A 23,677-nucleotide genomic window follows, 5' to 3' on the forward strand; every position below is an offset into this window, starting at 1 on the left:
CTCAAGCTTGTGGCTTTATTTATGTGTAATGTGTTTTAGATGAATGTGTATCCAGCGACGGAAGACACCTATCCGAAGGTGAATCAATATCCTTTGCGTGCTCGATTTGTACATGTGCTTGGGGCGAGCTGCATTGCTCTCCACGAGTATGCAGTACACCACCAGGATGCATGAGACGCGCTGCAACTTCAAGTACCTCAGATTTATGTTGCGGAGAATTAGTTTGTGATAAATGTGAGTGTTGTCATGGAAATCTATAAAAATAAATTGTTGTTCCAGTTAATTTGCTACATTTAAAAAAATAAATTTGCATAAATCGTCTGAATTAAATGTACATATACGTATAACGTTTAATTTTCTAATTCAGTGTTATTGTGACGTGAAACTTAATAACTATTTTTGATTTTCAGATAATAAAACTACAGCAGTTCCATTTTTAACAACCCAAAAATTTGCTCTTACATTGAATGAGTCAAAAGTTCCACTAAAAGAGAAAAATGATATAACTAGCCAACAACAGAGTACAACTACTTCGAGTACAATTTTTATGTCGAAGTACAACAATTCAGATCTTGAAAATGATTTAGCAAAGAAAGAATTATTTACAGCTGTAGAGTCGATTAACTCAACAAAACCACCTGTCACAAGTACACCAAATGTATATGAGTCACCCACCGAACACGGAGATAAAGAACTCACACAAAATAGCAATCATTCCATAGAATACGAAGATGAAGATGAAGACGAAGGGTTTTCGTTGGGAAATGTTTTACAGCTATTGCTTAGTGAAACTTATCTGACTACCACAACTAATTCACCCACACGTAAAACAACTGCTGTGACACAATCGCCGAAATATTATACTAATAGTCCTGTTTCAATAAATAGAGATAAATTAACTACTAATGACGAAATAATCGATGAAGACTTTGTACCCGTTACTCATCGTTTTCCTATAATACCCCCGAGGAAAATATATCCACAAAGTGCAGTCAACCGAATTGATCACTTAATACTTGGAGAATCAAATTCTATAATAAAAACAACACAAAGACCAACAACTGGGTTTAAGCCGGTTCCTTACCCTACTACTCGTAAATCGATTACTTCTCCAAAAACTACGCAGAGGCCACCCACTACGAAATTACTAGAAATAACAAGTAAAGAAGGCTTTGCTGGACAGTCTGTAGAAATTCGACCACCTAATCAAATATTTTTACCAGGATTGAACTTAGGTTTGCCGAAACTTGCTGGATGCAATATCTATGGTCGGATGTATCGAGTGGGCAGGATTATAGCGGAACTGTCGTCCCCCTGTCAAGAGTGTAAATGTACAGAACTCGGTGTCCAGTGTCGCTCTCTAAGCTGTTGAGAGAATATTTATAAAATGGTTAGATGCGGATAAAATGCAGACTGAAAATAACTATTTAGATGAAACGAACAGAGAGAACGAATCATGCAGTTTTCAAGTGAATAATTCCAAATCGACTCAATGTACAGAGAATGTATGTGTGTGTGTGATTAATAGATTAAGTATAATATAAGGTTATTTTAACTAGTAAAAGTATTTATACATTTGAAAGTAACCGTTAATTGCAGTCGGCTTTGATCTCAGATAGTCATAAAACTGAACTCGATTCTTACCGTGACCAGATTGATAGTTACTTTGATCATTTTAAAACGAACTTGCCTCAATAGTATAAAGTATCTTTAGCCATTTAATTAAGACACAATAAAAATATTTACTGAAATATTCTTTAATTTATCCAAACAGAGCTGATCGAAGATGTTTAAAAATAACTAAAAATAAAAGACCCAAATAGTTAAAAAATGACATTTTATTAACAAACAATTACATAACGCGTGAGCATCACAAGAAAGATATGAAATGTTTAAAACAATTTTAATACAAAAGTGATAAAGTTCTTTGTAAATTTTAAAATTTTGATTAATAACCCTAACCTACGAACACTTTTGGAGGTCTTTTATCAAAAATCTTAACCAGGGGGAGTTCAGCGTGAATTAACAATTTGCACATTGTAAGTTATTTAGTACTTATTCATTATGTAAATTTATAAATACCAATAAATCAAACACATGCTGTGCAAGAAAAATAGTACGTACGATAAAATTACATGTCTGTACAATCGACAACAATTTTTGAATATCAAAATTCGGACCAATTTATACTGAACAATTGTTTGTGACTAGACACATAATCTCTTTGGATCAACTAGAAGCACAACTATTAAAAACTTTGTCCATATACAATAACTATAGTAGAAGATTAACAGTTATTTTCTTACAAAATACATGACTTTGTACATATTTAGTATTATTAAGACAGTATAGGTAATTTAATTAAACAATTCCTAGGTTATTGTGAAACGAAATTATATCTAAACGATTACATTCTTAATCAATACATTGTTTTGATACAAAACAAAGTTATCAATTTCATAGAAATTGTCGAAGGTGATGTTTATCGTTACAATGTCATTTGACTTGATCATTTTAACAATATGATTATTATGTTCGCTACATATACTAGCCTTATATATGTTAAAATCACTTTGATTAGTATTCATATCCGTAGTAAGTACATGATTAGGTAACTTTGAGATCCAGTCAATTCATCGTCTATTATCTTTGGTTGGAAGACTTGTGCGTTTTATCTTCAGCTTAATGTTTATTCTTTTGTAATACGTTCATGATATAGTTCTGCTAATACAATTATTTTTTAAATTTAAGAACACTCTTTTTGTACTTTAAAAGTTTAATAAAAAGTATAAATTCGTAAATAGACATTCCAGCCTCATTTTTAGGTTAGGTAGAGTTCATTCCTTTCGACTAGTATTAACTTCTTCCACTTTTGTTATTTTTATTCTAAGCCTATCCTAAGCGTTCTTCAGACTTCTCCTTGCTGAATATTACCGAGTATTTTGTCATCTCTATCAATTGCAACGAACGACACTTCAAATACTTTAAGCATCGATACTTCAATGTCCTTGAAGTGAAGACATCAATGGCGTATCCTGTAAGACCGCTGTCTGTTTGTATATCAAGTGAAGTGGTCGACGTCATACCAGAACACGTAGTGGGTAATAGCCGCGATAACTCCTACAGCTAGTATGATACTGGACACTATGCGACACACCACGATGATACGTTTAGATGAATTTTCACCTACAATATAAGAGATTTATTTAGACAAATTTTTAAACACAATGCTTTAATAGAAATAATATTAAAATAGATTAAGTTAAAATAAAAATATTAAGTAAAACGTACCTTTAAAGACGACAAAACCTAATGGCACGCCAACCGCAGCGCCTAGCGCATGCGCGGCCCACGCCACATTATATGTGACGTGCGGGTCTGGTGTTCGCATGAGCGCCCAACAGCCTTCAGAGGCCCCCAGTACTAGTACACTAAGGGGACGGAACCACCACAGTGGAATATGACCAAATCTAAAACAAAATATCCAGCATTAATATATATGCATATACAGAAGCGCTTCATTATACATAAGGATTAAAAAAATTAATTATCCTAAAAGTACTAAATGATAAATAAAAAATAAAACGTTTTATGTAGTAGAGATTTAATATTATACCTAAGGCACACGTTAGGAAGATGTGCGGTCAGCAATGCGTATACCGCTGCGGAGGCGCCCACTACGTGTACACGTGGCTGCAGTGAGCCGGCGCCGAGCGCACCCGCTGCCACACCGCCCATCCATATAATCCCCACCCGCGACCAGCCTTGTTCGTGCTCAAGCCGCCAGCCAACCTTAGAGATGAGATAATTGCTGTTAACTACAATTTTGACATGAGCACATGAACCTAATTTATAATATAAATAAAAGTATCAGCCTGTGAATGTTCCATAGCTGGGCTAAGGCCTCTTCTCCCTTTGATAAGAAGATTTGGAATTTATTCTACCTCGGTGTTCCAATGGGGTTTGGTGGACACACACGTGGACACATACAGGCTACCTCACGATATTTTGCTTCACCGACTAGCACGAGATGAATTATAAACACAAATTAAGCACATGATAATTCATCGGTGCCTGCCTGGGTTTGAACATGCGATCATTGGTTAAGATTCACGCGTTGTAATCACTGGAGTCTTGGTTCCTAGTGTAAATAAAACTTACCGCTAAAGCAACTAAGGCATTTAGTGCGAGGTGCGCGGCGCCGGCGTGTAAAAATCCATAAGTAAGTAACCGCCAGGGTTGACGCCACCACGCACCTGGAGCCCATTCTAATTTCGCCCGCCATTCTTCTGGTCCAAAGAAGTGAACCAAGCCCTACGAATAAAATACATTGCATGGCTATAGAACACATACATTCAATTTAATTTCAAGATCAAAATTAAACTTTGAAGCTATTTCTTTATTTTTTCAATATTGTAATACATTGCAATAAAGCCTATATTGCCATAACTTTTTCTTTCATATACAATATTTAATAGATAATTGTGACTTACAATAATATACAACATGGTGATAATGAAGTAGGGCAGCCTTAACGCTTCTATCAATTTCTCCTTTCGTTTTTGGAACTTCGTTTTTGCTTGTAGTTTCCCGCTTTTCAAGCCAGGTGTACATTTTGATTGCTTCTTAGACACGCCCCACACTCCTAAGGTTAAGCCAGCTTGTAGACGAGAGCTGGTCTTCTGCAGTGGTTTATTTCCAAGGAGTCGTCGGTTCTCACCAGGGCTGTTAGTTCTGCTATCGTTTCCTGGACCCAACTCCTCGTTTTCTGTCCAGGCCTGTGCTGGTGGCGGCTCGTCGGGTAGGATTCTCCTCCCTTGATGTACTGGTTCTTCCTGATAATCCCCATTCAGCCGCTCCACCTAAAGAATAAAACTGTTCATTTTAAAATTAAACTTTTCATCTATTTTGTAACGAATAATATCATTCACTTATATTTTTACTGATTTTTATCAGTTATTAGATTATGTAATTAAAAACAAACAACTTAATATTTATAAAAATAAATAATTGCAAACGATATTGTAATTGGTAGTTTTCTTATTGTATAGGGCGAAATATTTGTATTTTGTTTCTGTGTTGTAACTATTTAGTATAAAAACTGTCGATATAATTTTATTTATCTTAAAATAAAAGAATTTGCCGTTTTATATAAATGATTTATAGATAAGTTTGTGAACTGTTATCTCATCCAAACCTCTTCGCAGTCCTCCGCGTCCGGAGCCATGTTTCACCGCGGACGATCCCTTTGTCATCTTCTGAATATCACAGAGCTCTCTTCACACCATACTCCTCGTGAACTCTGACAACAGATTGATGTTATAAGTTACGTCGTCACTAATTTATACTAAATAAGAGGAAAATGAACATTTATATATAGATACTTAATTAGGGATTCCCTTTTATTTACACGGAAATTATATTAATTATTAAATTATTGTGGTTTCGAATCGAATCTCGGATACAGTGATTTGTTTCGATGCGTTTATGTGCAAGGCTTTATCCCTGGAGCTAACAGATGTGTAATGATTTCCTTGACAAATAATTAATTCATTTCCTGAAATTACTTGATGGGTTTCCGGACATTTTATGGATGGGCAATACTGAAATAATATTGATATATACAATATAGGGATATATATTACAAATATTTTGCAAATTGAATAATTATAGTAACGTAAATGATCGGCTCCGTTCTCTAACTCTCATAAACCGATCGGACGGCAAGTCGACCTGACTCTTAGTGCTGCCTCTGAACTATCTGGTTCAGAGGCAGCACTAAGAATTACCAAATTTCGGATTCGAGGATTGAACCCAGATCTCGGGTTCTGCGGCATAAGCCAGCGACTGGACCGCTTAGACCAAGGCAATGATATAATAATAATACCGTGTTTGAATATACAATAAAGAAACCATCTTTATACATTTGTGCAAGTTATCACAACAATTACATGATAATATTACTATAAGGTAAGCAATTAAAACTTCACAATGGGAAGGCCACTATTCTATCCTATAATTAATTGTAGTACATCGTACCGCATATACAATAGTACTACAATGGCGTAGGATGTTGACATTCGTGCCGAACCTTTGAAATATAACTTTGTCTTGTAAATTATAAATATTAATTTATACATTTTCATATCTTTAAAGTTTTAAACATTTTTATGTTGTTAATATTAAATGTCAGTTTGACGCATATGTCTAATTTTTGTAGCCTTAATCGTGGCGATCAAGATCGTAAATTATGTAAAAAAATAATTTGTTTACAGAACTTTTACAATAAAAATGTAAATTTTGTGAGTATTTTTGGACGTAAAAAATATTTATGTCTTCAATAGTATAACACTGCAGTAATGGCCACTTTTTATAGTCTTAGTATCAACCAAGCTGTGAAGGAAATACGGGCAGAAAAGTGTGACAGAGACGAAACGATAGTTCAGCAAAAAACGTTATCTGTGTCTTATTCATTACAAAAATGTGTATACGAGTACATATGTTCCAATATATAAAGCATATAAGTCATATAGACGTGATATTTAATGGTGACCTTCAGTTTGTGATGCAGAGGTGCATTCAGAAAGGATTATGCAAAATTTTGAAGTGGGTGTCTTCTTAATGCTAAATTCATCTAATCGATCCATTTGAAAGTCATTCTTCTTTACACACCATGACATACAAATATAGCTAGAGTATTTCAGATAAGAACAACACGAACTTGGTAAAGTTACAGCCTGGGAATGTCGCACTGCTGGACAAAGGTCTACTTTGACGATTGTATAACAAGCACAAAATAAGTACATGAAATTTGTCAGCAGAATTGTCCAGATTTGAACCGTCTATCTTCGGCTAAGGTGCATATGTTCTTGGTCATCTTGGCTCGAGATACTAAATAAAAATATTTTGGAAAATGTTTTGTCCGCACATGCATAACGGGAAAACAACTACAAGTATTATATTGCAACGACATATTTATATTCTAGGTCAAAATATAGAGCTTTTTATCCTCCATAATAAAAGGATTATCTTGATGACTATGACTCGTGGTTTACCATTAACTTAATAACAAATTTCTTGTTAAGATTTCACGTAAAGATGGTAACCAAATAAGCTCATCATTATTCATGTAACCGCACTGAAATATAACGGGAAAAAATATTGTCATGCGATGCACCGGCGCGGTCAGTCAGTAATGAGTTATTTAATTCTTCGCCTTATGTAATTGAGTGTGAACATTGAGTATGCAAGTGTTGTGCGATAGCTGACAGTTGCCATTTTTGTTGAGCCCGGATTGGTATGTCTGTCTGTCCGCCAACAGATCCGCGATTGATAGATATGCATTTAAATATCAAGGATTTGCGATTACATCGGGTTTATGAATATTTAGCTTCGATTAGTGTTTATTGTTTAGACTTGGCTCTACTGTGTGTGTGGATTCGTTTGATCGTTTTGTATTGATGTCAAACTTGTAAACTAATCGTAGCTCGATGTTTAGCTGTTTGGAGACTATTTAGGTCGACAGTAAGCCGGTCACCCAAAATACTGGGCGAGGTTTAGATAGCTGATAAAAAGTATCAAATATTTTATTTTGGGGGGTTATCTTTGTCCCGGTTTTTTATCATATTTACTTACTTAATGTGAACTGATTATTATCAATATCACTATAAGACAAATATATAGTTCGATGAATGGGAGCATTATGACAGGGTTTTATAACTTGATTTCATCATGAGAAATAAATATAGACATACACCTTTCTTGAGGGACCAAAATATCTTGCCGAAAAACCGCCAATATAATACTATAACTTTCGGCAAGTTAACTATGGTTAACTATGTGATAAAGAAACTAAATTTGCTCCGAGAAACTGGCTATTACTGGTTTTAACTGGGTTAAAACTTAGTACAAAATTAAGAATTGAGATGTACTTTTTTGCTTTGTTTGGACAGGTGCTGCCCAGGATAATCAGACCAAGCTACTCTGTAATACCTGAGAGTCGGTACTAGAAGACTAATAATGAGAAGATGCGAAGACATAATTCCTAGCTTGGACCATATTGGGCAAACGACAGATATCAATAAAGATGACAGCAGGATATTACAATTATAAATATATATAAAACTTATTAATACTAAGACTATGTTAGATAAAAGCAAAATGATGTGAAAACCCAATATCGGAAATTAATAGCTATTATTACTATAATGTTATTTTAAATACTTTATTACGTTCTAGTAAATAATATTCAGCGGTTAACATATAATCAAAAAGTATACAAGTAGATTGACATTTCCAAGAACGTCAAATTCATTAATAGCATCGGATTTTTCGAGTTTGATTATCACTGTTTTATTGCCTTTCATTAATTAATAGTAAAGAAAAAAAAACACAATAAATAACAAAAATGTAGTGTTTAAAATCTGAATAAATAATGTACCAACAAGAAATCTTTTCATTATTGTTTAGCGGCTTCAATCCAAGCCGCCGCTAATATTCGCTAAACACTTCGCCACCCACGACGACGCTGAATCACCAAGAACCAATATTCACTCGTATTTATCTCAAAACATGTCTATAAGTTAGCAGTTTTAAAATAAAATGTAACATGTAAGAAATTAAAAAACATTAACAAACGGCAAAAATAATTAGTAGATTTTTACAAAAGTTAAATATGATAATTAAACAATATCACGATAATTGAACAAACACAATATTAAGGAAATAAACGCAAATTAAAAGAGATATATAATACTCTTCCACTAAACAATGAAATGTGTATTATTTTATTCAATAATCACAATCACTTACATAATTATCACAATATTAATTTTAATATAAGGATATGAGCTGTTTAAGATAAACGCGAACTTACGGCGGGCGGCCTGCGCACGCGCCGTTTATTCTGATACTGAAATAATATATAACCACCTGTCTCGCATTTTCAAAGCTTTGATGTAAGTTCAATTTAAAATTATTTATGGCAAACATTTGAGAGGCGCATTGTTAAGTTTGATACTAGAATGAATAATAAGACATTTTGATCACTTTGTCATATAATGTAATATAATATGTATAGCTGCTTGTGCTGGGTCAGGTCATATTTCCAAGTAATTGTGTGCGCAGAACATAATTTATGTAGGTCATCGTGGGTTGAAATGATTAAAACATACACGTTTTCCTAGTATCAATTTAACGATTAAAAATTAAAATCTTAGATTGTCAATCATAAATTAGCGCTAAATATTCTTATATATCGAATATATATGTTATTGTGTAATAAGACTAACACGAAGGCCCCACTTAGTGAATTCATTTGATGTATCTCTCAGCTTACGCTATGCTACCCTATATTACAACTTTTTTAATGACGTCATTCAAAACGAAACCACGAAGTTGACTTTCATTTTCAGATTTAATATAATTATATCAAAATCAGCCTATATATCTTGGATCTTAGATCTTGGACCGAAAAAAAAATAATATTTATTTTCTTGTCATAAGCGGCAATCGATCCAGCGACCGTGATGAATCCAATTGTATTGAATTACGCTATTATCTAGTAAAATATTACGTTTACAGTTATCAGCGCCTATTTCACTTGGCATTGACTTATTAAAGTATGTCAAGATCATCCCAATTACAGTCATTAAACAATTCATTAAATTAACACAATTCAATAAAAATCTGTATCGTTTTTATCTTATCGCGTTAATTGGCGCATGACATTTTATTATACAAAAATGGAATTCAATTTTAACTCAACGATAGTGTTACTGAGAATTAATGCTTGGTTTGTTTACTTTGATAACAATAAAAATGGTGTGGTTTTTGTTTTTAATTTATTAATTATCAAAATCCTAAAAAAATATTAAATTAATATGTTATATTTTAAATTTTCTTAATAAAAATTTAACTACTACTACTTTTTTAAAGTTTAACTAACAGCGTTTCATTGTTCCATTGCTGAGTAAACGCTAATAAATCGAGTCGAGGATTTGGATCTTATTCCATAACACGTGTAGGTCGGTGGTTCACATTTTATCAGGTTTCCTAACCATGATTTCATTCGCCGCCAAACACGAGATAAATTATAAGTATAAAGTATTTATCAGGTGGTGTATCTTAACTTTAATTTATATTAACGCTATTTTGATGTGCATGCATTTTTTTATAGAAGAATATGTAAGCGATGGTTAACATTTCTTACAAAGCCAATGTCTATGGGCGTTGGTGACCACTTACCATCAAGTGGCCCGTATGCCCGTCCGCCTTCCTATTCTATAAAAAAAAAACCACGTTTCAGGTTTAAAAACTTTTGACGTCGTAGAGTCTAGATGACTACTTCATTGAATCGGAATGTGCGCCAGATGACTTCCTTGAAGTTAAACTATTATTTAAATAAACAACTTAAGCACTACATGGTTAAACTATAATTTCACTTATGTAGTTTTGGCTTTCTTTCAATTTTTTGGTTATTTTTTTTCTTAGAGGCCTGTTTGAATTGATTGAAAAGTATTTATAAATCATATTGAACACTGTTTGTATATGTACCGATAACTCGGGAATGCCAAAAGTCCTTTAAGTAGTAGATTACGGAAAACCACAATTAATTAATATTACCCCGTATCGAATTTACATTTATATATTATTCCTCTTATTCAATTGTTTGTTTATGTATAAAGATAAGAACGAGTACATACGTCAAACCAAATTTTGAAGATAAACCGTGTAACCTGTATGTAACCTTTTATTTATCATTACATCTTTAGTTTTTATTACAACATTGTTTAGTATATGTGTACGTTAAATTCTAATATAAAATACAGAATAATATATTGTTTTTATTTTTTTATTTTTAATATAATAAGGATCCAGTGTCTGTATACCACAAATTTCAGCTGGATAAATGTACGGCAGATTTTAGTCGAGTACAAAACATTCTTTCCTATGTATACCGAAGATGGCAGAAGATAATTTTCTACATTATAAAAAATAAATAACATTCTTTACAATACAATTTCTATCGGTGTGAATGAGCACTCACCAGCATCTGGCTATTAAATGGTCTTCTAATTTAAACAAACCGTTTTATTAATTATTATGTTATAGTAATAATAATAGTAATGTGTAATACTTGAGCCAAAGCGATACTTTAGTTTTACTTTTTAATCTCGTCTCGTCGGAACTACCATTATAATTATGGTTCGTGTAGATATGAAATACGTGACGTTATCACTTTAGAGTTCAAACAATTTTCTCAAGGTGAAGGTCATCTGAAATGGCCCCAGTAACGCCCTTTATAAATAGCGCTCAATGTAAACTGTTTTATTGCGATATTTACGATATTATTTCCAATTCCAACACGTGACGTGACGCGATACTAACACTTGAAATATTTGATTTTGTTTTACATCAAAAATCAAACCATTATGTGCTATTATTACTATTTATTATTGTATCTATATAATAGTCTTTAAGTTATATGTATAACGTCAAAACAGAAATTTATCGTTCTAAATATTACAATCAGTAAAAAAAGGCTTAATTGAAGTAACTAAAAAACATATACAGGAATTATATTTGAAATAAAAATAACCCGCTTTTTTGCCGGCTCGTCTCAGGTCTGGGTAATTAATTTTCCGATCCCGTGTAATTTTTTATTTTCAATATATATAATTTAGTGTTTGTCAATTTATTAAATATATTTTAAATTTGAATTCGACGAGTAGTATAAATTTTATTCTTAAAATATTTCTTGGCTTAAAATAAATGCTGCAACTTTGAACTCGAGGGACTAAATAAAGCAGCGAGCCAGATTACTTGGTGTAGGTAGCACGAAGCGCAGACACATTGTTCAGGCTGTGACTCCAGCATGAAAAATTAAAATAGCCAAGGCTTTTGTTGTTGTAATCAAGGGGAGTCAGTGAACTATCGATCGCCTGCGGCTGCACAGCCACCGCAAGTCTGGCGGACGGCATACTCGTGCCACTCGGTCTCAATGAGCCTTGATGCCGTCATTACTACGTATTGTTGTTTCGCTTTGGAAAACTATTTGTTTATGATAATGACTTTTGTTCTACATATAATAAATAAATAAATAAATATGTTCTTAATCAGATTGAGTCATCACAAGAATTATATACGTAAATGTTATATATTAGCTACAATAGCGTTAAGCGATACTGCCACACTATCGTGGGCTTATTATGATGTTTGATATATAATTTCCAAGATATATCATTTTCTTATATAAATGAGCCCTTTAATGCAAAAAAACTATTTTCAAAAAAACTGGTTCTGATGTAAGTACATCCAAACAAAACTGTTCAGCTTCATTTAGAAAGAAAAGTGTAGAATTTACTTCAAATGGTAAAATGAGCCGTTGTCGGGCAAATGTTCTCATTTACTTTTTTATTCACGTCATTATAGTATAGCTATTACATATCAGAGAGCCTGGATTAGACCCCGTAATCATCAGTTTATCTATTAAATTAAAATATACGCATATTTATCAAGTAAGGAAAGTCAAAGTCGTTTTATATTTAACCATAAGTGCAAGCATCGAGTTAGTTTTTCATGATCGATAAATGAATTACAAAGTGCATGTAACAGTCTGGCGGAGACAGGAGAGCGCTCGTGCGCCCTTCACGTCTTAATGAAGCTCGCAAAAAACCGTTCGTTTCAGAGAGGCGATGTTTATGCAAGTAATTATAACGAATGCACGTACGCACATTACATACGCTAACAACTATCTAGATAGACTTTGCTTTTAATCATTGTTATAGCTTTTATGAAAAATGCTTTTTATTACTGCAATACTGTACTTAATATCTATTGTTTGAAAATTACTATTAAATATGGGTGCATTGTTATGTTTATATTTAAAAAAACCATTTATCATACAGAAATGTGTGTCAGTATAAAAGCAAATAATTAATGAGAGATGACACAGTGATTAGAACACGTCAACCTTAACCGAAGCTAACGGATTGAAATTCGAGCTTACTGCTTTAATTGTGATTATATTTTATCTCATGCGACTTTGAAGTAAACATCATATGGCAAACTACATATTATGACAGCTGCTAGTGTATCCAACAACACGTATTGGACCAGCGTGGTCGAAAACGCTCCAGGTCTTCTACACAAAAGGAGAGGACGCCTTAGCCCAGCGATGGCATATTCACAGGCTGTTACTTTACTTTTTACTTTAATCAACATCAGCCACTATAATATGGTCACTTTGTTATATCTATGAATATGTTATTAGGTGTGAGTATATAATAATATGAATTTTAAGCACCAAAGAGCAATGACACCATTGCGAAAGAACTACTTGGCTAGGTCTAGGTATATATTAGAATAGCTTAATTCAATTATATTGTAGTCATGGCGCTTGGCCTCAATGGGGGTAACGATAACAAATAAAAGTTGTTGACGATTAATGTCATTGACCGAACTATTGCCATCATTACACGGTAAAAATCGAGGAGTCTTATACTCTTTATAGTAAAGTTTCCACTAATTGTAAGTAAGCACTTATCTGTCGTATGTCAATAGTGAAATCTACTCCTTCAATCAACAGCCAATCGTTGTCCACTGCTGAACATAGGCCTCTCCCAAGGTGCGCCAAAGCTCCCTGTCCTCCGCCTTCCGCATCCAGTTGGTGCCCGCCACCTTCTTAAGGTCGTCGGTCCACCTGGCTGGAGGGCGCCCTACGCTGCGCTTGCCGATTCGCGGTCTCCACTCTAGGACTCGTCTGCTCCAACGGCCATCGGTCCTACGACATACGTGACCAGCCCACTGCCACTTCAGCCTGCTAATTTTGCAAGCTATGTCGGTGACTCCGGTTCTTTTCCGGATAATCTCATTTCTGATCTTATCCTTCAAAGATACTCCGAGCATAGCTCGCTCCATAGCACGCTGAGCGACTTTGAATTTGTGGACTAGTCCCGCAGTTAGTGTCCACGTTTCGGCACCGTATGTCATGGCAGGTAAGACGCATTGGTTGAAGACTTTCGTCTTCAAACATTGCGGTATAGACGACTTGAGGACTTGACGAAGGTTGCCAAATGCTGCCCATCCCAAGCGAATTCTTCGATCGGCTTCCTTCTCGAAGTTGTTCCTACCGACTTGTATTATCTGTCCTAGGTAGGTATATTCACTAACAACTTCGAGAGGTTTCCCCTCGACGTATATCGGTCCCGGCACGACATGCCTATTGAACATGACCTTGGTCTTGTCCAAGTTCATGCCGAGACCGACACACCGGGAAGACTCGCCTAGGCTACGCAGCATTTCGGTGAGTTGTTCCAGCGACTCTGCTATGATGACGATATCGTCGGCAAATCGAAGGTGTGAGATGTACTCGCCGTTTACATTGACTCCATACCTAGTCCAATCCAGCGTTTTGAAAACGTCTTCCAACGCGTTGGTGAACAGTTTCGGGGATATTACATCCCCCTGTCTCACCCTTATCTACTCCTTACGTAAACGGAATTGAGTATTTCACATTCCATGGAATGGCGATCATATTGTAATTCAATGATGATGATGAGGAATGTGGAATAGATAATGCACCGATGTTTGCTCACATAATTGTGCACGATAATATCTTGAAAATTGTGGCGGTCACAACATTGTCATGCAGCTCCGTTAGATTGCTGAAATAAATTTGGTTCTCGAGATAAATCGGTCATTACATAATTGGTCGATTTTCAACAATTGATTAGCTGCCATTTCGTTTTCTTATTTGATTACTTTTAATGCTAAGCATATTTTCACATTTTAGCTTTAATTATTCAGTTTCACAGTACCAGTTGGATATAGCACAAAATGAATAGCCTCTGAGTGCAGGTAGCGCGAGACCGGCTTTGGAGAAGATCCTACGGCCATTGTCCAGCAGTGGGCATCTTCTGACTGAGATGATGGTGATGTTGAAAAGAAATTAGATTCCAAAATATATTTTCAATTCAAATCTATGTGATGTCACAGTTAATGTGGTCTTTCAATTGTATTTATATATTATTCTCTTTTGACTGCCTCGTTGGTCTAATGGCTATAAGGCCGCTGATCTGGAGGTCCTGGGTTTAATTCCCAGGTCGGGCCAATAAATATAGTTATTGGATTTTTCTGTCAGAAAATTCTCAGTAGCAACCCGGAGTCTGGATGGTGGAAGTGTGTACACTTGCGTACCTCGGAAAGCACGTAAAGCCGTTGGTCCTGCAACTGAACTATTTCCGGTCGTGTTGGATTGCCGTCCCATCGGATTATGACAGCTAAGGAATAGAGAGTGCACCTGTGTTTGCGCATACATTTGTGCACTGTAATATATCTCTTGCGTAGTTGGCTAATCTCTCTTGAGATTGACCGCCGTGGCCGAAATTGGTTTGGAAGACCTTTTGTATTGTTCAATTTTTAAATTAGAATTTTTTTTTCAGCCTTGTGTCGAATGCCTCCCCCATAGAACGCCAACCATCCCGATCTTGGACAGTCCGCATCCATCCCGAACCTGCCACCTTTTTTGAATCGTCGGCCCATCTTGTCACAGGGCGTCCTACACTACGTTTGCCTAAGCGTGGTCTCCATTCTAACACGTGTCGGCTCCATCGGCCATCAATGCGCCTGGAGACATGACCAGCCCACTTCCACTTCAGCGAGCTAATTCTATGTGCGATGTCGGTGACTTTAGTTCTCTGGCGAATGTCCTCATTTCGGATTCTATCTGCCAGAGAAACCCCAAGCATCGCACGTTCCATTGCTCGCTGAGCGATCCTAAATTTGTGGACCAGTCCTACGGTAAGTTTCCACGTTTCGGCACCGTAAGTCATAACAGATAGGACGCACTGATTGAAGACCCTGGTCTTGAGCGACTGTGGGATCGATCGTAACCTTCCGAATCGGCATTCGTATTCCCAGCCCAAACGTATTCTTCTTTTAGCCTCCTTCTCAAAGTTGTGCCGGCCAAGTTGTATAGTTTGGTCCAGGTAGATATATTCCTGCACAACTTCAAGTGGAGAGCCATTTACGACCACTGGTCTCGGGGATACATGACGGTTTGCCATAATTTTGGTCTTTTCAATGTTCATCCCGAGACCTACTTGTCTTGAAGAATCGCTCAGGCTGTTTAGCATCTCTTCCAAATCCTGCAGAGTTTCCACCATGATGACAATGTCGTCGGCAAATCGCAGATGTGTAATGTGTTGGCCATTTATATTAATGCCGCGTCCATTCCAATCTAGCGTCTTGAAGACGTCCTCCAATGCATTGGTAAAGAGTTTCGGTGAGATTACATCTCCCTGTCTTATCCCACGATGTAATTGGATTGGTATTGTGCTGTGATTTTGTACTTGGATGGTCATGCGGCTTCGTACAAACACTTCACCACCAGGACATACCGACAGTCAATTAGGCATCTCTGCATGGATTCCAGAACAGCTCAGGTCTCGATGGTATCGAAGGCTTTTTTGTAGTCCACAAACGCTAGGCATAGAGGCTGATTATATTCCTCGGTCTTCTGTATTATTTGCCTTAGTGTGTGTATGTAGTTTACGGTACTGAAGCCTTTTCGAAACCCAGCCTGTTCCACGGGTTGGAAGTCATCGAATTTTCGGGCAAGACGATTCGTGATTACCCTCGAAAACAATTTGTAAACATGGCTTAAAAGTGAAATGGGGCGATAGTTTTTCAGAAGTGCTTTATCGCCCTTCTTGAAAAACAGCACCACCACACTTCTGCTCCATGTCTTCGGTGTTATACCAATGCAAATCCTGACACCTGACAGTCAGTCAGGATTTTCGGATTCCAGCATTTGTGTGGTTATACCGCCACGATTTCGGTCGCCAGAGCCTCGTTCGTTGATTAGCAGGATGTACCACGAGCAGGTGAGGTTGACGGAAGAGAGCCTAGGTTGTTGTCGGCTCCCCTTATATCCCTTATATATATTAATTAGAATTTAATCGCCTTATAAGTTATAGTAGCTGATAAGCTCGGATACCCACGATAATTATATATATCTTATATAATTATATGTATGATTTATCTGTTATATTACCTAATATAACAGATAAATCATGTCATTTTTGGTGCAACGTATAATTAACAACATAAACAAAATATATTTATATAATTTTATGAGTATTGATAATTATGTTTCTATTGATAGTAACAAAGAAATGAATCATAGTTATAGAAAATACACGCAAAAAAACAAACAACGTGTAGCCACATGCGGTCAGTTAGACACGTATGTATATGTACTACGGCAACTCAAAAACGGCTCATACATTATCAGTGATACACCATATACGACAACAAAACAATACTATACGAATACTCTGTATCGCACACTACCTCGTTGTTATATTGGCTAGCTTATATTGTTGGCGACTTCGAGATCACGGTTCACTTCGGGTCGGGCCATTGAAAAATTATTGGGCTTTAATGGCAAAAATTATCCATATCACCTCAAAGTATGGAATTTGTCAATATTGTAGCTTGTTGGAGAGCTCTGTGCCAAAACGATCTGATTAGGTACCACCACATATTCTACCAATCACACAGTCATATGTATCATTATTAAGCCTCTGTAACTGACACTTAGTTACTTACAGTGAAAATGTCTATGGTGAGCACTTGCCATCAGGTGGTCTATTTGCCAGTCGGCTTACGAAATTTAACTAGTAAAAAAGGAAGTAAAGCCGTTGGTTTTGTGTCTGAACCCTCTCCGGCTTGCTCTGTGTCGTGTACACAAGCGTATCGTGTAAAGTGCTCTGTAAAATCTCCTTCTCAAGAGAGATTAGCCAGCGTAAAGGCCACGAGACAGACATTGGTCAGAAGGTCATCACCATTATCATTGTACACCAACGAAACACATATGTAAATACAATACACACAGTTTGGTGACTCTAAATATACCAAACAGCAAAAGGAAAATTAGCATATGTATACATTTTTGCAAGTCGCCGAGCTGTATAAATAAATATAAATTTAAAACAACCAACTAGTACACCGCGTCGCTCCGTCAAACAACTAGTATTAGTATTAATATATTTAAAAATAATTCAATTTTTACAGTAAAATAGCTATTGACGTCACTCCTGTAATATATTTAAATAAAAGCAACTGTTATGTGGCTCCAGTTCAAATTACTTGATTTATAGATTTATGATTATTCAATGTTTATCTTCAGACACTTTGATCGTAAAAAAACATTAAAAATCAATAATTAATTATAAACAGAAGTAAACATTTATAAACTTTTGCGAGTAAGTAAAATTAAAGAATCAAATAGCTTGAGATATAAGATGCAATAAAGTTTTTTATACATTGCACGTATATATGTTTTCGCGTCGTTTGGACGTTTATTTAACAAATCTGCTAATACCAATATGATAATAGCATTAATGTCACTTTGATATAGCTTAAGATAGCTTCATCAGACAGGCTAATCGATCGTATATTAACGAATATGTCATTATATAACTTAATAATAATTACACAGTACAGTATCAGACTGTGAATGTCCCACTGTCAGGCTAAGGCCTCCTCTGCTTTTTTTGAGGAAAAGTTTTTGGAGCTTATTCCACCACGGTGGAATACATATGTGGCTAAACTTCAGTGAAATTAGACACATGCAGGTTTCCTTATGACGTTTTCCTTCACAGTCAAGCACGAGATGAATTATAACATAAATTAAACGCATGAAAAGTGGTGCTTGCCCGGGTGTGAACCCACGACCATTGGTTAAGATTCACGCGTTATTACCACTGGGTCATTAAATTAAATTAAAATTATTACTTTTGTCAAAAAAACAGTAATGATGATAAAAAAAAACTTATAAATAAATAATAATTGTATTTAATTAATACGTCTGTTAAAAATAATGGATAAAACGAATAACATAACCAAGTATCTTTTCTCTTTTGCTCGATATAACCCACACCTCGAACCGTTGGTAGTAGTAGTATTTAATTGAATACTGTAACATCACGAATAAAACAGTTATATTATGAACCTAATCGAAGAATATATGGATTTGCTTGTGTACATTTACCAATTCAAAAGAACGAACAAAATTGTTAACAGAAATAAAGCTCCATAGTAGCTCATGTCGAGTTTGTAACTGTCGGTCTACTGAAAAAATAGTAATTATTTTAAGCCGATTTCATAGTGGCTGGATTCGTTATAGATATTTTGAGTGTATACATTTCGCCCGTGTACTATTGTGCTACGGTTCGGAGGGTTGCGGATTGAATGGTAGCTGTTTCGCAGACGACATGTTTGTTACTTTTTATGAAAATAAATTAATTCGTTTTTATAAAAAATGCAGACGTTAAATCGGTGGTAAGGCATTGTGGAAGCTCGTCTGGGTAGGTATTTTTTATAAGAAATTCTACCGCGAAACGACAGTACAAGTGTTGTGTTCTGGTTTGAAGGATGAGTGAGCCAGTGTAACTATAGGCTCGAGGAGCATAACATCTATATCCCAAGGTCGGTGGCGTATTCACGATGGAAGGGATGGTTAATATTTCATACTCTGCCAATGTCTATGGGTGGTGGAGACCACTTACCAGGCGTCCTGTTCGCCCGTCCGCCTACCTATTCTATAAAAACTACATAGCAGCAAATGGGCCTTTATTACCTGATGGTAAATCAATGTTTACTATCAAAATATATTAACTTACTTTTTGAGTTACCACCGAAATGAACTGGAAAGAAACTAAGAAACTACTCTTTTCCAAAAAGTAATTTACTTAAATAAAATAAAGTTGAATATTTTTATTTATCGTGCATAAAAATCAACGAATGCTAACGTTACACTTTTTTATCATCTATTTTTTTATATTCTTAGTAAAAATTTCAGTTTCGTAAATGCAATAAATAAGTAAGTATGTTAAATATAACACGCAGGTAATAACAACACGCACGATGCTAATTACAGCCAAAAAAAACGCCTACAAAAATAAATCACATAACCATTAAAAATGTATAATAACTTATAAAATATAAACAAAATAATTTTAATTAAAAACAACTAAATATTAGGGATATAAATAGACTGAAAGAGGTAAAAATATTAGTTTTACCTCTTTAAGTATATTTATATACAAATTATAATTTATAACGATTTCTCGTAACATAATTATTATATATTTTGTTTTTTGTTTACAGTACTCAGTCTAATTGTCAAATACACTCGTAATCATGTTCAAACTGAAAGCGATCCTGATGAAGAGAGATCCGAAACAAAGGTATTGTATGTCTTTACCTGTCAGAATGAACCCTTTTGTAATCCGTCTGATAGTAGCTAGCTTTACCTAACTGAATACTATTCATAAAACTTGGTAAAAACATAATAAAATTAAGTTTTAAAAATTTGTATTTTTAAAACAAATTTCAAGTTATTTAACTGTTTTTTTTTAAATGTTTTTACCCGACTTCAAAAAAAGAGTATGTTATATTGTTGTAGCATATTGTTTATGTATGTGTTTCAATTACTCGATGTACTTAAACTTACTATGTAAGTTTTAAAATTTAGACTTATCTTTTAAAAATATTACGTGATGTTCTAGAAAACTTTAAAGAATAAAAGGATGTCAGGCGTACGTAAGGATAGATCGGATCGCTAGTCTTCTAATTAATATATTTATTTATTTATTGACACTTTATTGCACCCAAACTTAAAACTAAAAATTACAATTTTTAAACAAAAAAGTTGCATGAGGTGCAACAGGCGGCCTTATCGCTAAGCAGCGATCTCTTCCAGGCAACCTTTGGGCAGAGGATCATAATATTTATAAATGGGAAGGGTACAAGCCAGTTTATCTATATACTACATACACTACTACATACATAATACATACATACGTACATATATATACTACACTACTATTATATATTAATATACTTTGTTCTCAGTTACAAATTGCAATGGTGTTTAATGTTTTCGCTCTACCAAAAGCAGTACTCACTTGCCAAATAATAAACTGAACTAATAAACTAACTTAGATTGCCTAAACAATACTGCACTTTGATTATATATCACGAGTGAAAAAGCTCTCTTGGCACACACAATTACTTAATTTTATGCCTACTAAAAATTAAAAACAAATAAAAAAAATTAAACCGGTTACAAAAATAAAAGAAAATACACTTACAAATGAAATAACATTCAATCGGGTCTTTAATGAAAGGCTTTAAGTGTATTACAATACTGCTTCATGTTGGTGCCCGAAACCAAGTATGTTTCACTATGTTTTCCTTAGCAACATAATCAACTATACGTGGGAATTTATATGAAAACGGAATGAATTTAAATTGGCATTACTAGGTAGCGAGTGCTCAGTAATCTTCGCAGGCGATTTTCGTTGAATGAATTTTGAATCACAAAGGTAACGTACGTAACGTTAAAAAGCGTAATTAGCAGCTTTGAATGTTACCTGGTAATGCGAATAATACAGAAAGGGGACGACGTTGAAATGAACCACAGTAATCCCGCTTTTATTCTTCGCCAAGTTACATACAATAAAAATTGAGTTACGTTTTGTTTACGGATCGTAATTAGTAAGTTTCTATACAGATAATATTCCTGGGATACTGTCATGAGATAGATTACGATCATTGTCTTTATTTAAGTAAATAAATCATTTTAAGGCAAAGAAATTACTCCAGACAAAACCGTATAAGGATAAAAAACACCAACTCCAACAATTTGACTGTACAGTGTAAAGTTAATATTTATAGTCTAAATGTGTGAACTACGCGTGGATTGTAGGTTCGAATTCAGAAAATATTTGGTGTTTTTTGATATGCTTAGTTTAGATTATCTCCTTTCAAAATCTATTTCATTGAAATATACAAAAGCAAGTCACCATTCAAAATTTTAGCGTCAAAGACGAGAGACTCCGCCCTTTTGCACACATCAATTAATAACAAATAAACAATTAAATATATATAAAATGTTTTTAAATAAAAAGCTTTATATGTTGACCAAGAATATAGGCGGCGTTTCATTCATCTATCACATATCATAAAAAATTAAATCAATACAGTGATTAATTTCAAAATAATGTATTTCTTGTATCATCAAAGGAATTAATAAATTCAAAGGGCGCCACCCTTTTAATTTATTAAATAGATATTTCATACATTTTACATTGATTTTTTACATTGATTATCAAATAATCGTACTGTTGTCAATATTACAAATGTTGATAAGGTAAGCCCAATTATCTTTATCGAGAGTCGAGACGATGTATACAGTTACGTCACTGTAATCTGCATGTTTCGACTTGCAATTGACTGTAAGTTCAGGTTAATTTCACTATACCATGTTGACTTCATAATTCAAAGGATTGTTTTATAACTAATTGCTTATAACGGGAAAATATTTTAGGCTATCATTTTTTATTCGTGTTGTGACATCATATAGTTGTGTGATCATCATAGGCAATCATAGGCAATCAATGTTGTTTATAATTTTAATTTTATATTGTTATTGATCTTAAAATCTCGGAGAGAACTTTTTGTGATTATAACATAGTAGAGTATGCAAGTATTCATATTACGTGTCAACGAAAATCCTTTATTGATATGGAAATTTTTAAGAAAAGGTAAAATATTCCGTAATTGTATGTCAGGTAGATATCACGATATTTTTTGCTAGTAACGTATTTTTAATACAATATTTTGAATTTAATAATATTATTTTTAAATGACTTTTTTTACATAAATTAACTTACTTCTCAATTTCTGCCAATTGAAGTCCTTTAACAAACACAACACAAACTTACGTTAAAATATTATATTCAATAGATTTTCAAATGTAAAATTCATAACATATCATGTGAAAAGTACTAGGAAATTATATCACTATCAATTCGGTATTAAACATTAGAATGTTTGACAATAGAATTTGGTTTCCCAATTTAAGGAACACGTGCAACGCCGCCGGGCGCCGCGGTCGCACTGATAACACAACACGAGCGAGAAAGCGGAGTGCATCTGATAAAAAACAGCTGACTCGCTGATAAGAGTGATCAGAAATTATGCGTGCAGTCGGATGACAGTTATTAGTTTATGCACGCTGTTTTTTAAAAATATTTCTTTAGTTAGAAAAAATTTAATTAAATTCTCAAAATGCTTTAAGAGGTTAGTTTTGATTCATTGTTTTTTTTCTGATTTCCGGAAAACTACATGACAATTTATAATGATAAATTAAGAAATATATTATCATTATAAACTTAAAATACTTCTATATTGAGAACTATTTTAAGTTTCATTTGAATCGAGAAATACAAAGGCTATCGAACTATACGTTTATGTTTTGCATATATTTAAAATTTTTATGTTTATTGTATAAAGTTAAAAATTATTGATATAGTCAGTGACAGAATTATATACCTGAGCGCTTTCAAAATTATTCTATAATTTTTTCTACAGATATGCCACAGTAACTATTGTTATAAAGTACGAATATTGTTTATAAAAAAATACTATTTATTTAAGAGTTCTTTGTGAAATGTCTGTTTACAATATGCAATTTGGATCAGTGGCTTGAGAGATATTACAAGATCTTTGAATAAAAATATTAATTAGACAAACAAACATTAAGATTATCTAACTGTATTACAAGATGAGTAAGACATCGATATCACATGTGTTTAAGTTAACA

General features: G+C 34.3%; 1 protein-coding gene across 2 annotated transcripts; it reads right to left on the reverse strand.

Moving 5' to 3' along the window:
• Window positions 1-1,820: 1,820 nt before the first annotated feature.
• Window positions 1,821-22,928, reverse strand: LOC126769902 (protein rhomboid-like). Of its 2 annotated transcripts, none has more exons than XM_050488870.1 (7): window positions 22,746-22,928; window positions 5,198-5,302; window positions 4,494-4,862; window positions 4,162-4,314; window positions 3,617-3,792; window positions 3,292-3,470; window positions 1,821-3,186 (listed from the first exon to the last, which is right to left on the reverse strand). In XM_050488870.1, the coding sequence occupies exons 2-7, from the start codon at window positions 5,225-5,227 to the stop codon at window positions 3,062-3,064; spliced, it is 1,032 nt and encodes a 343-aa protein (XP_050344827.1). In that variant the 5' UTR covers window positions 5,228-5,302; window positions 22,746-22,928; the 3' UTR covers window positions 1,821-3,061. The 2 variants fall into 2 exon arrangements, with proteins under 2 accessions (XP_050344827.1, XP_050344828.1); XM_050488871.1 differs by lacking the exon at window positions 22,746-22,928 and adding an exon at window positions 8,812-8,840.
• Between the last annotated feature and the right edge of the window lie 749 nt (window positions 22,929-23,677).

Source organism: Nymphalis io, chromosome 8 (assembly GCF_905147045.1).
Source record: "Nymphalis io chromosome 8, ilAglIoxx1.1, whole genome shotgun sequence".
Lineage (NCBI taxonomy): Eukaryota > Metazoa > Arthropoda > Insecta > Lepidoptera > Nymphalidae > Nymphalis > Nymphalis io.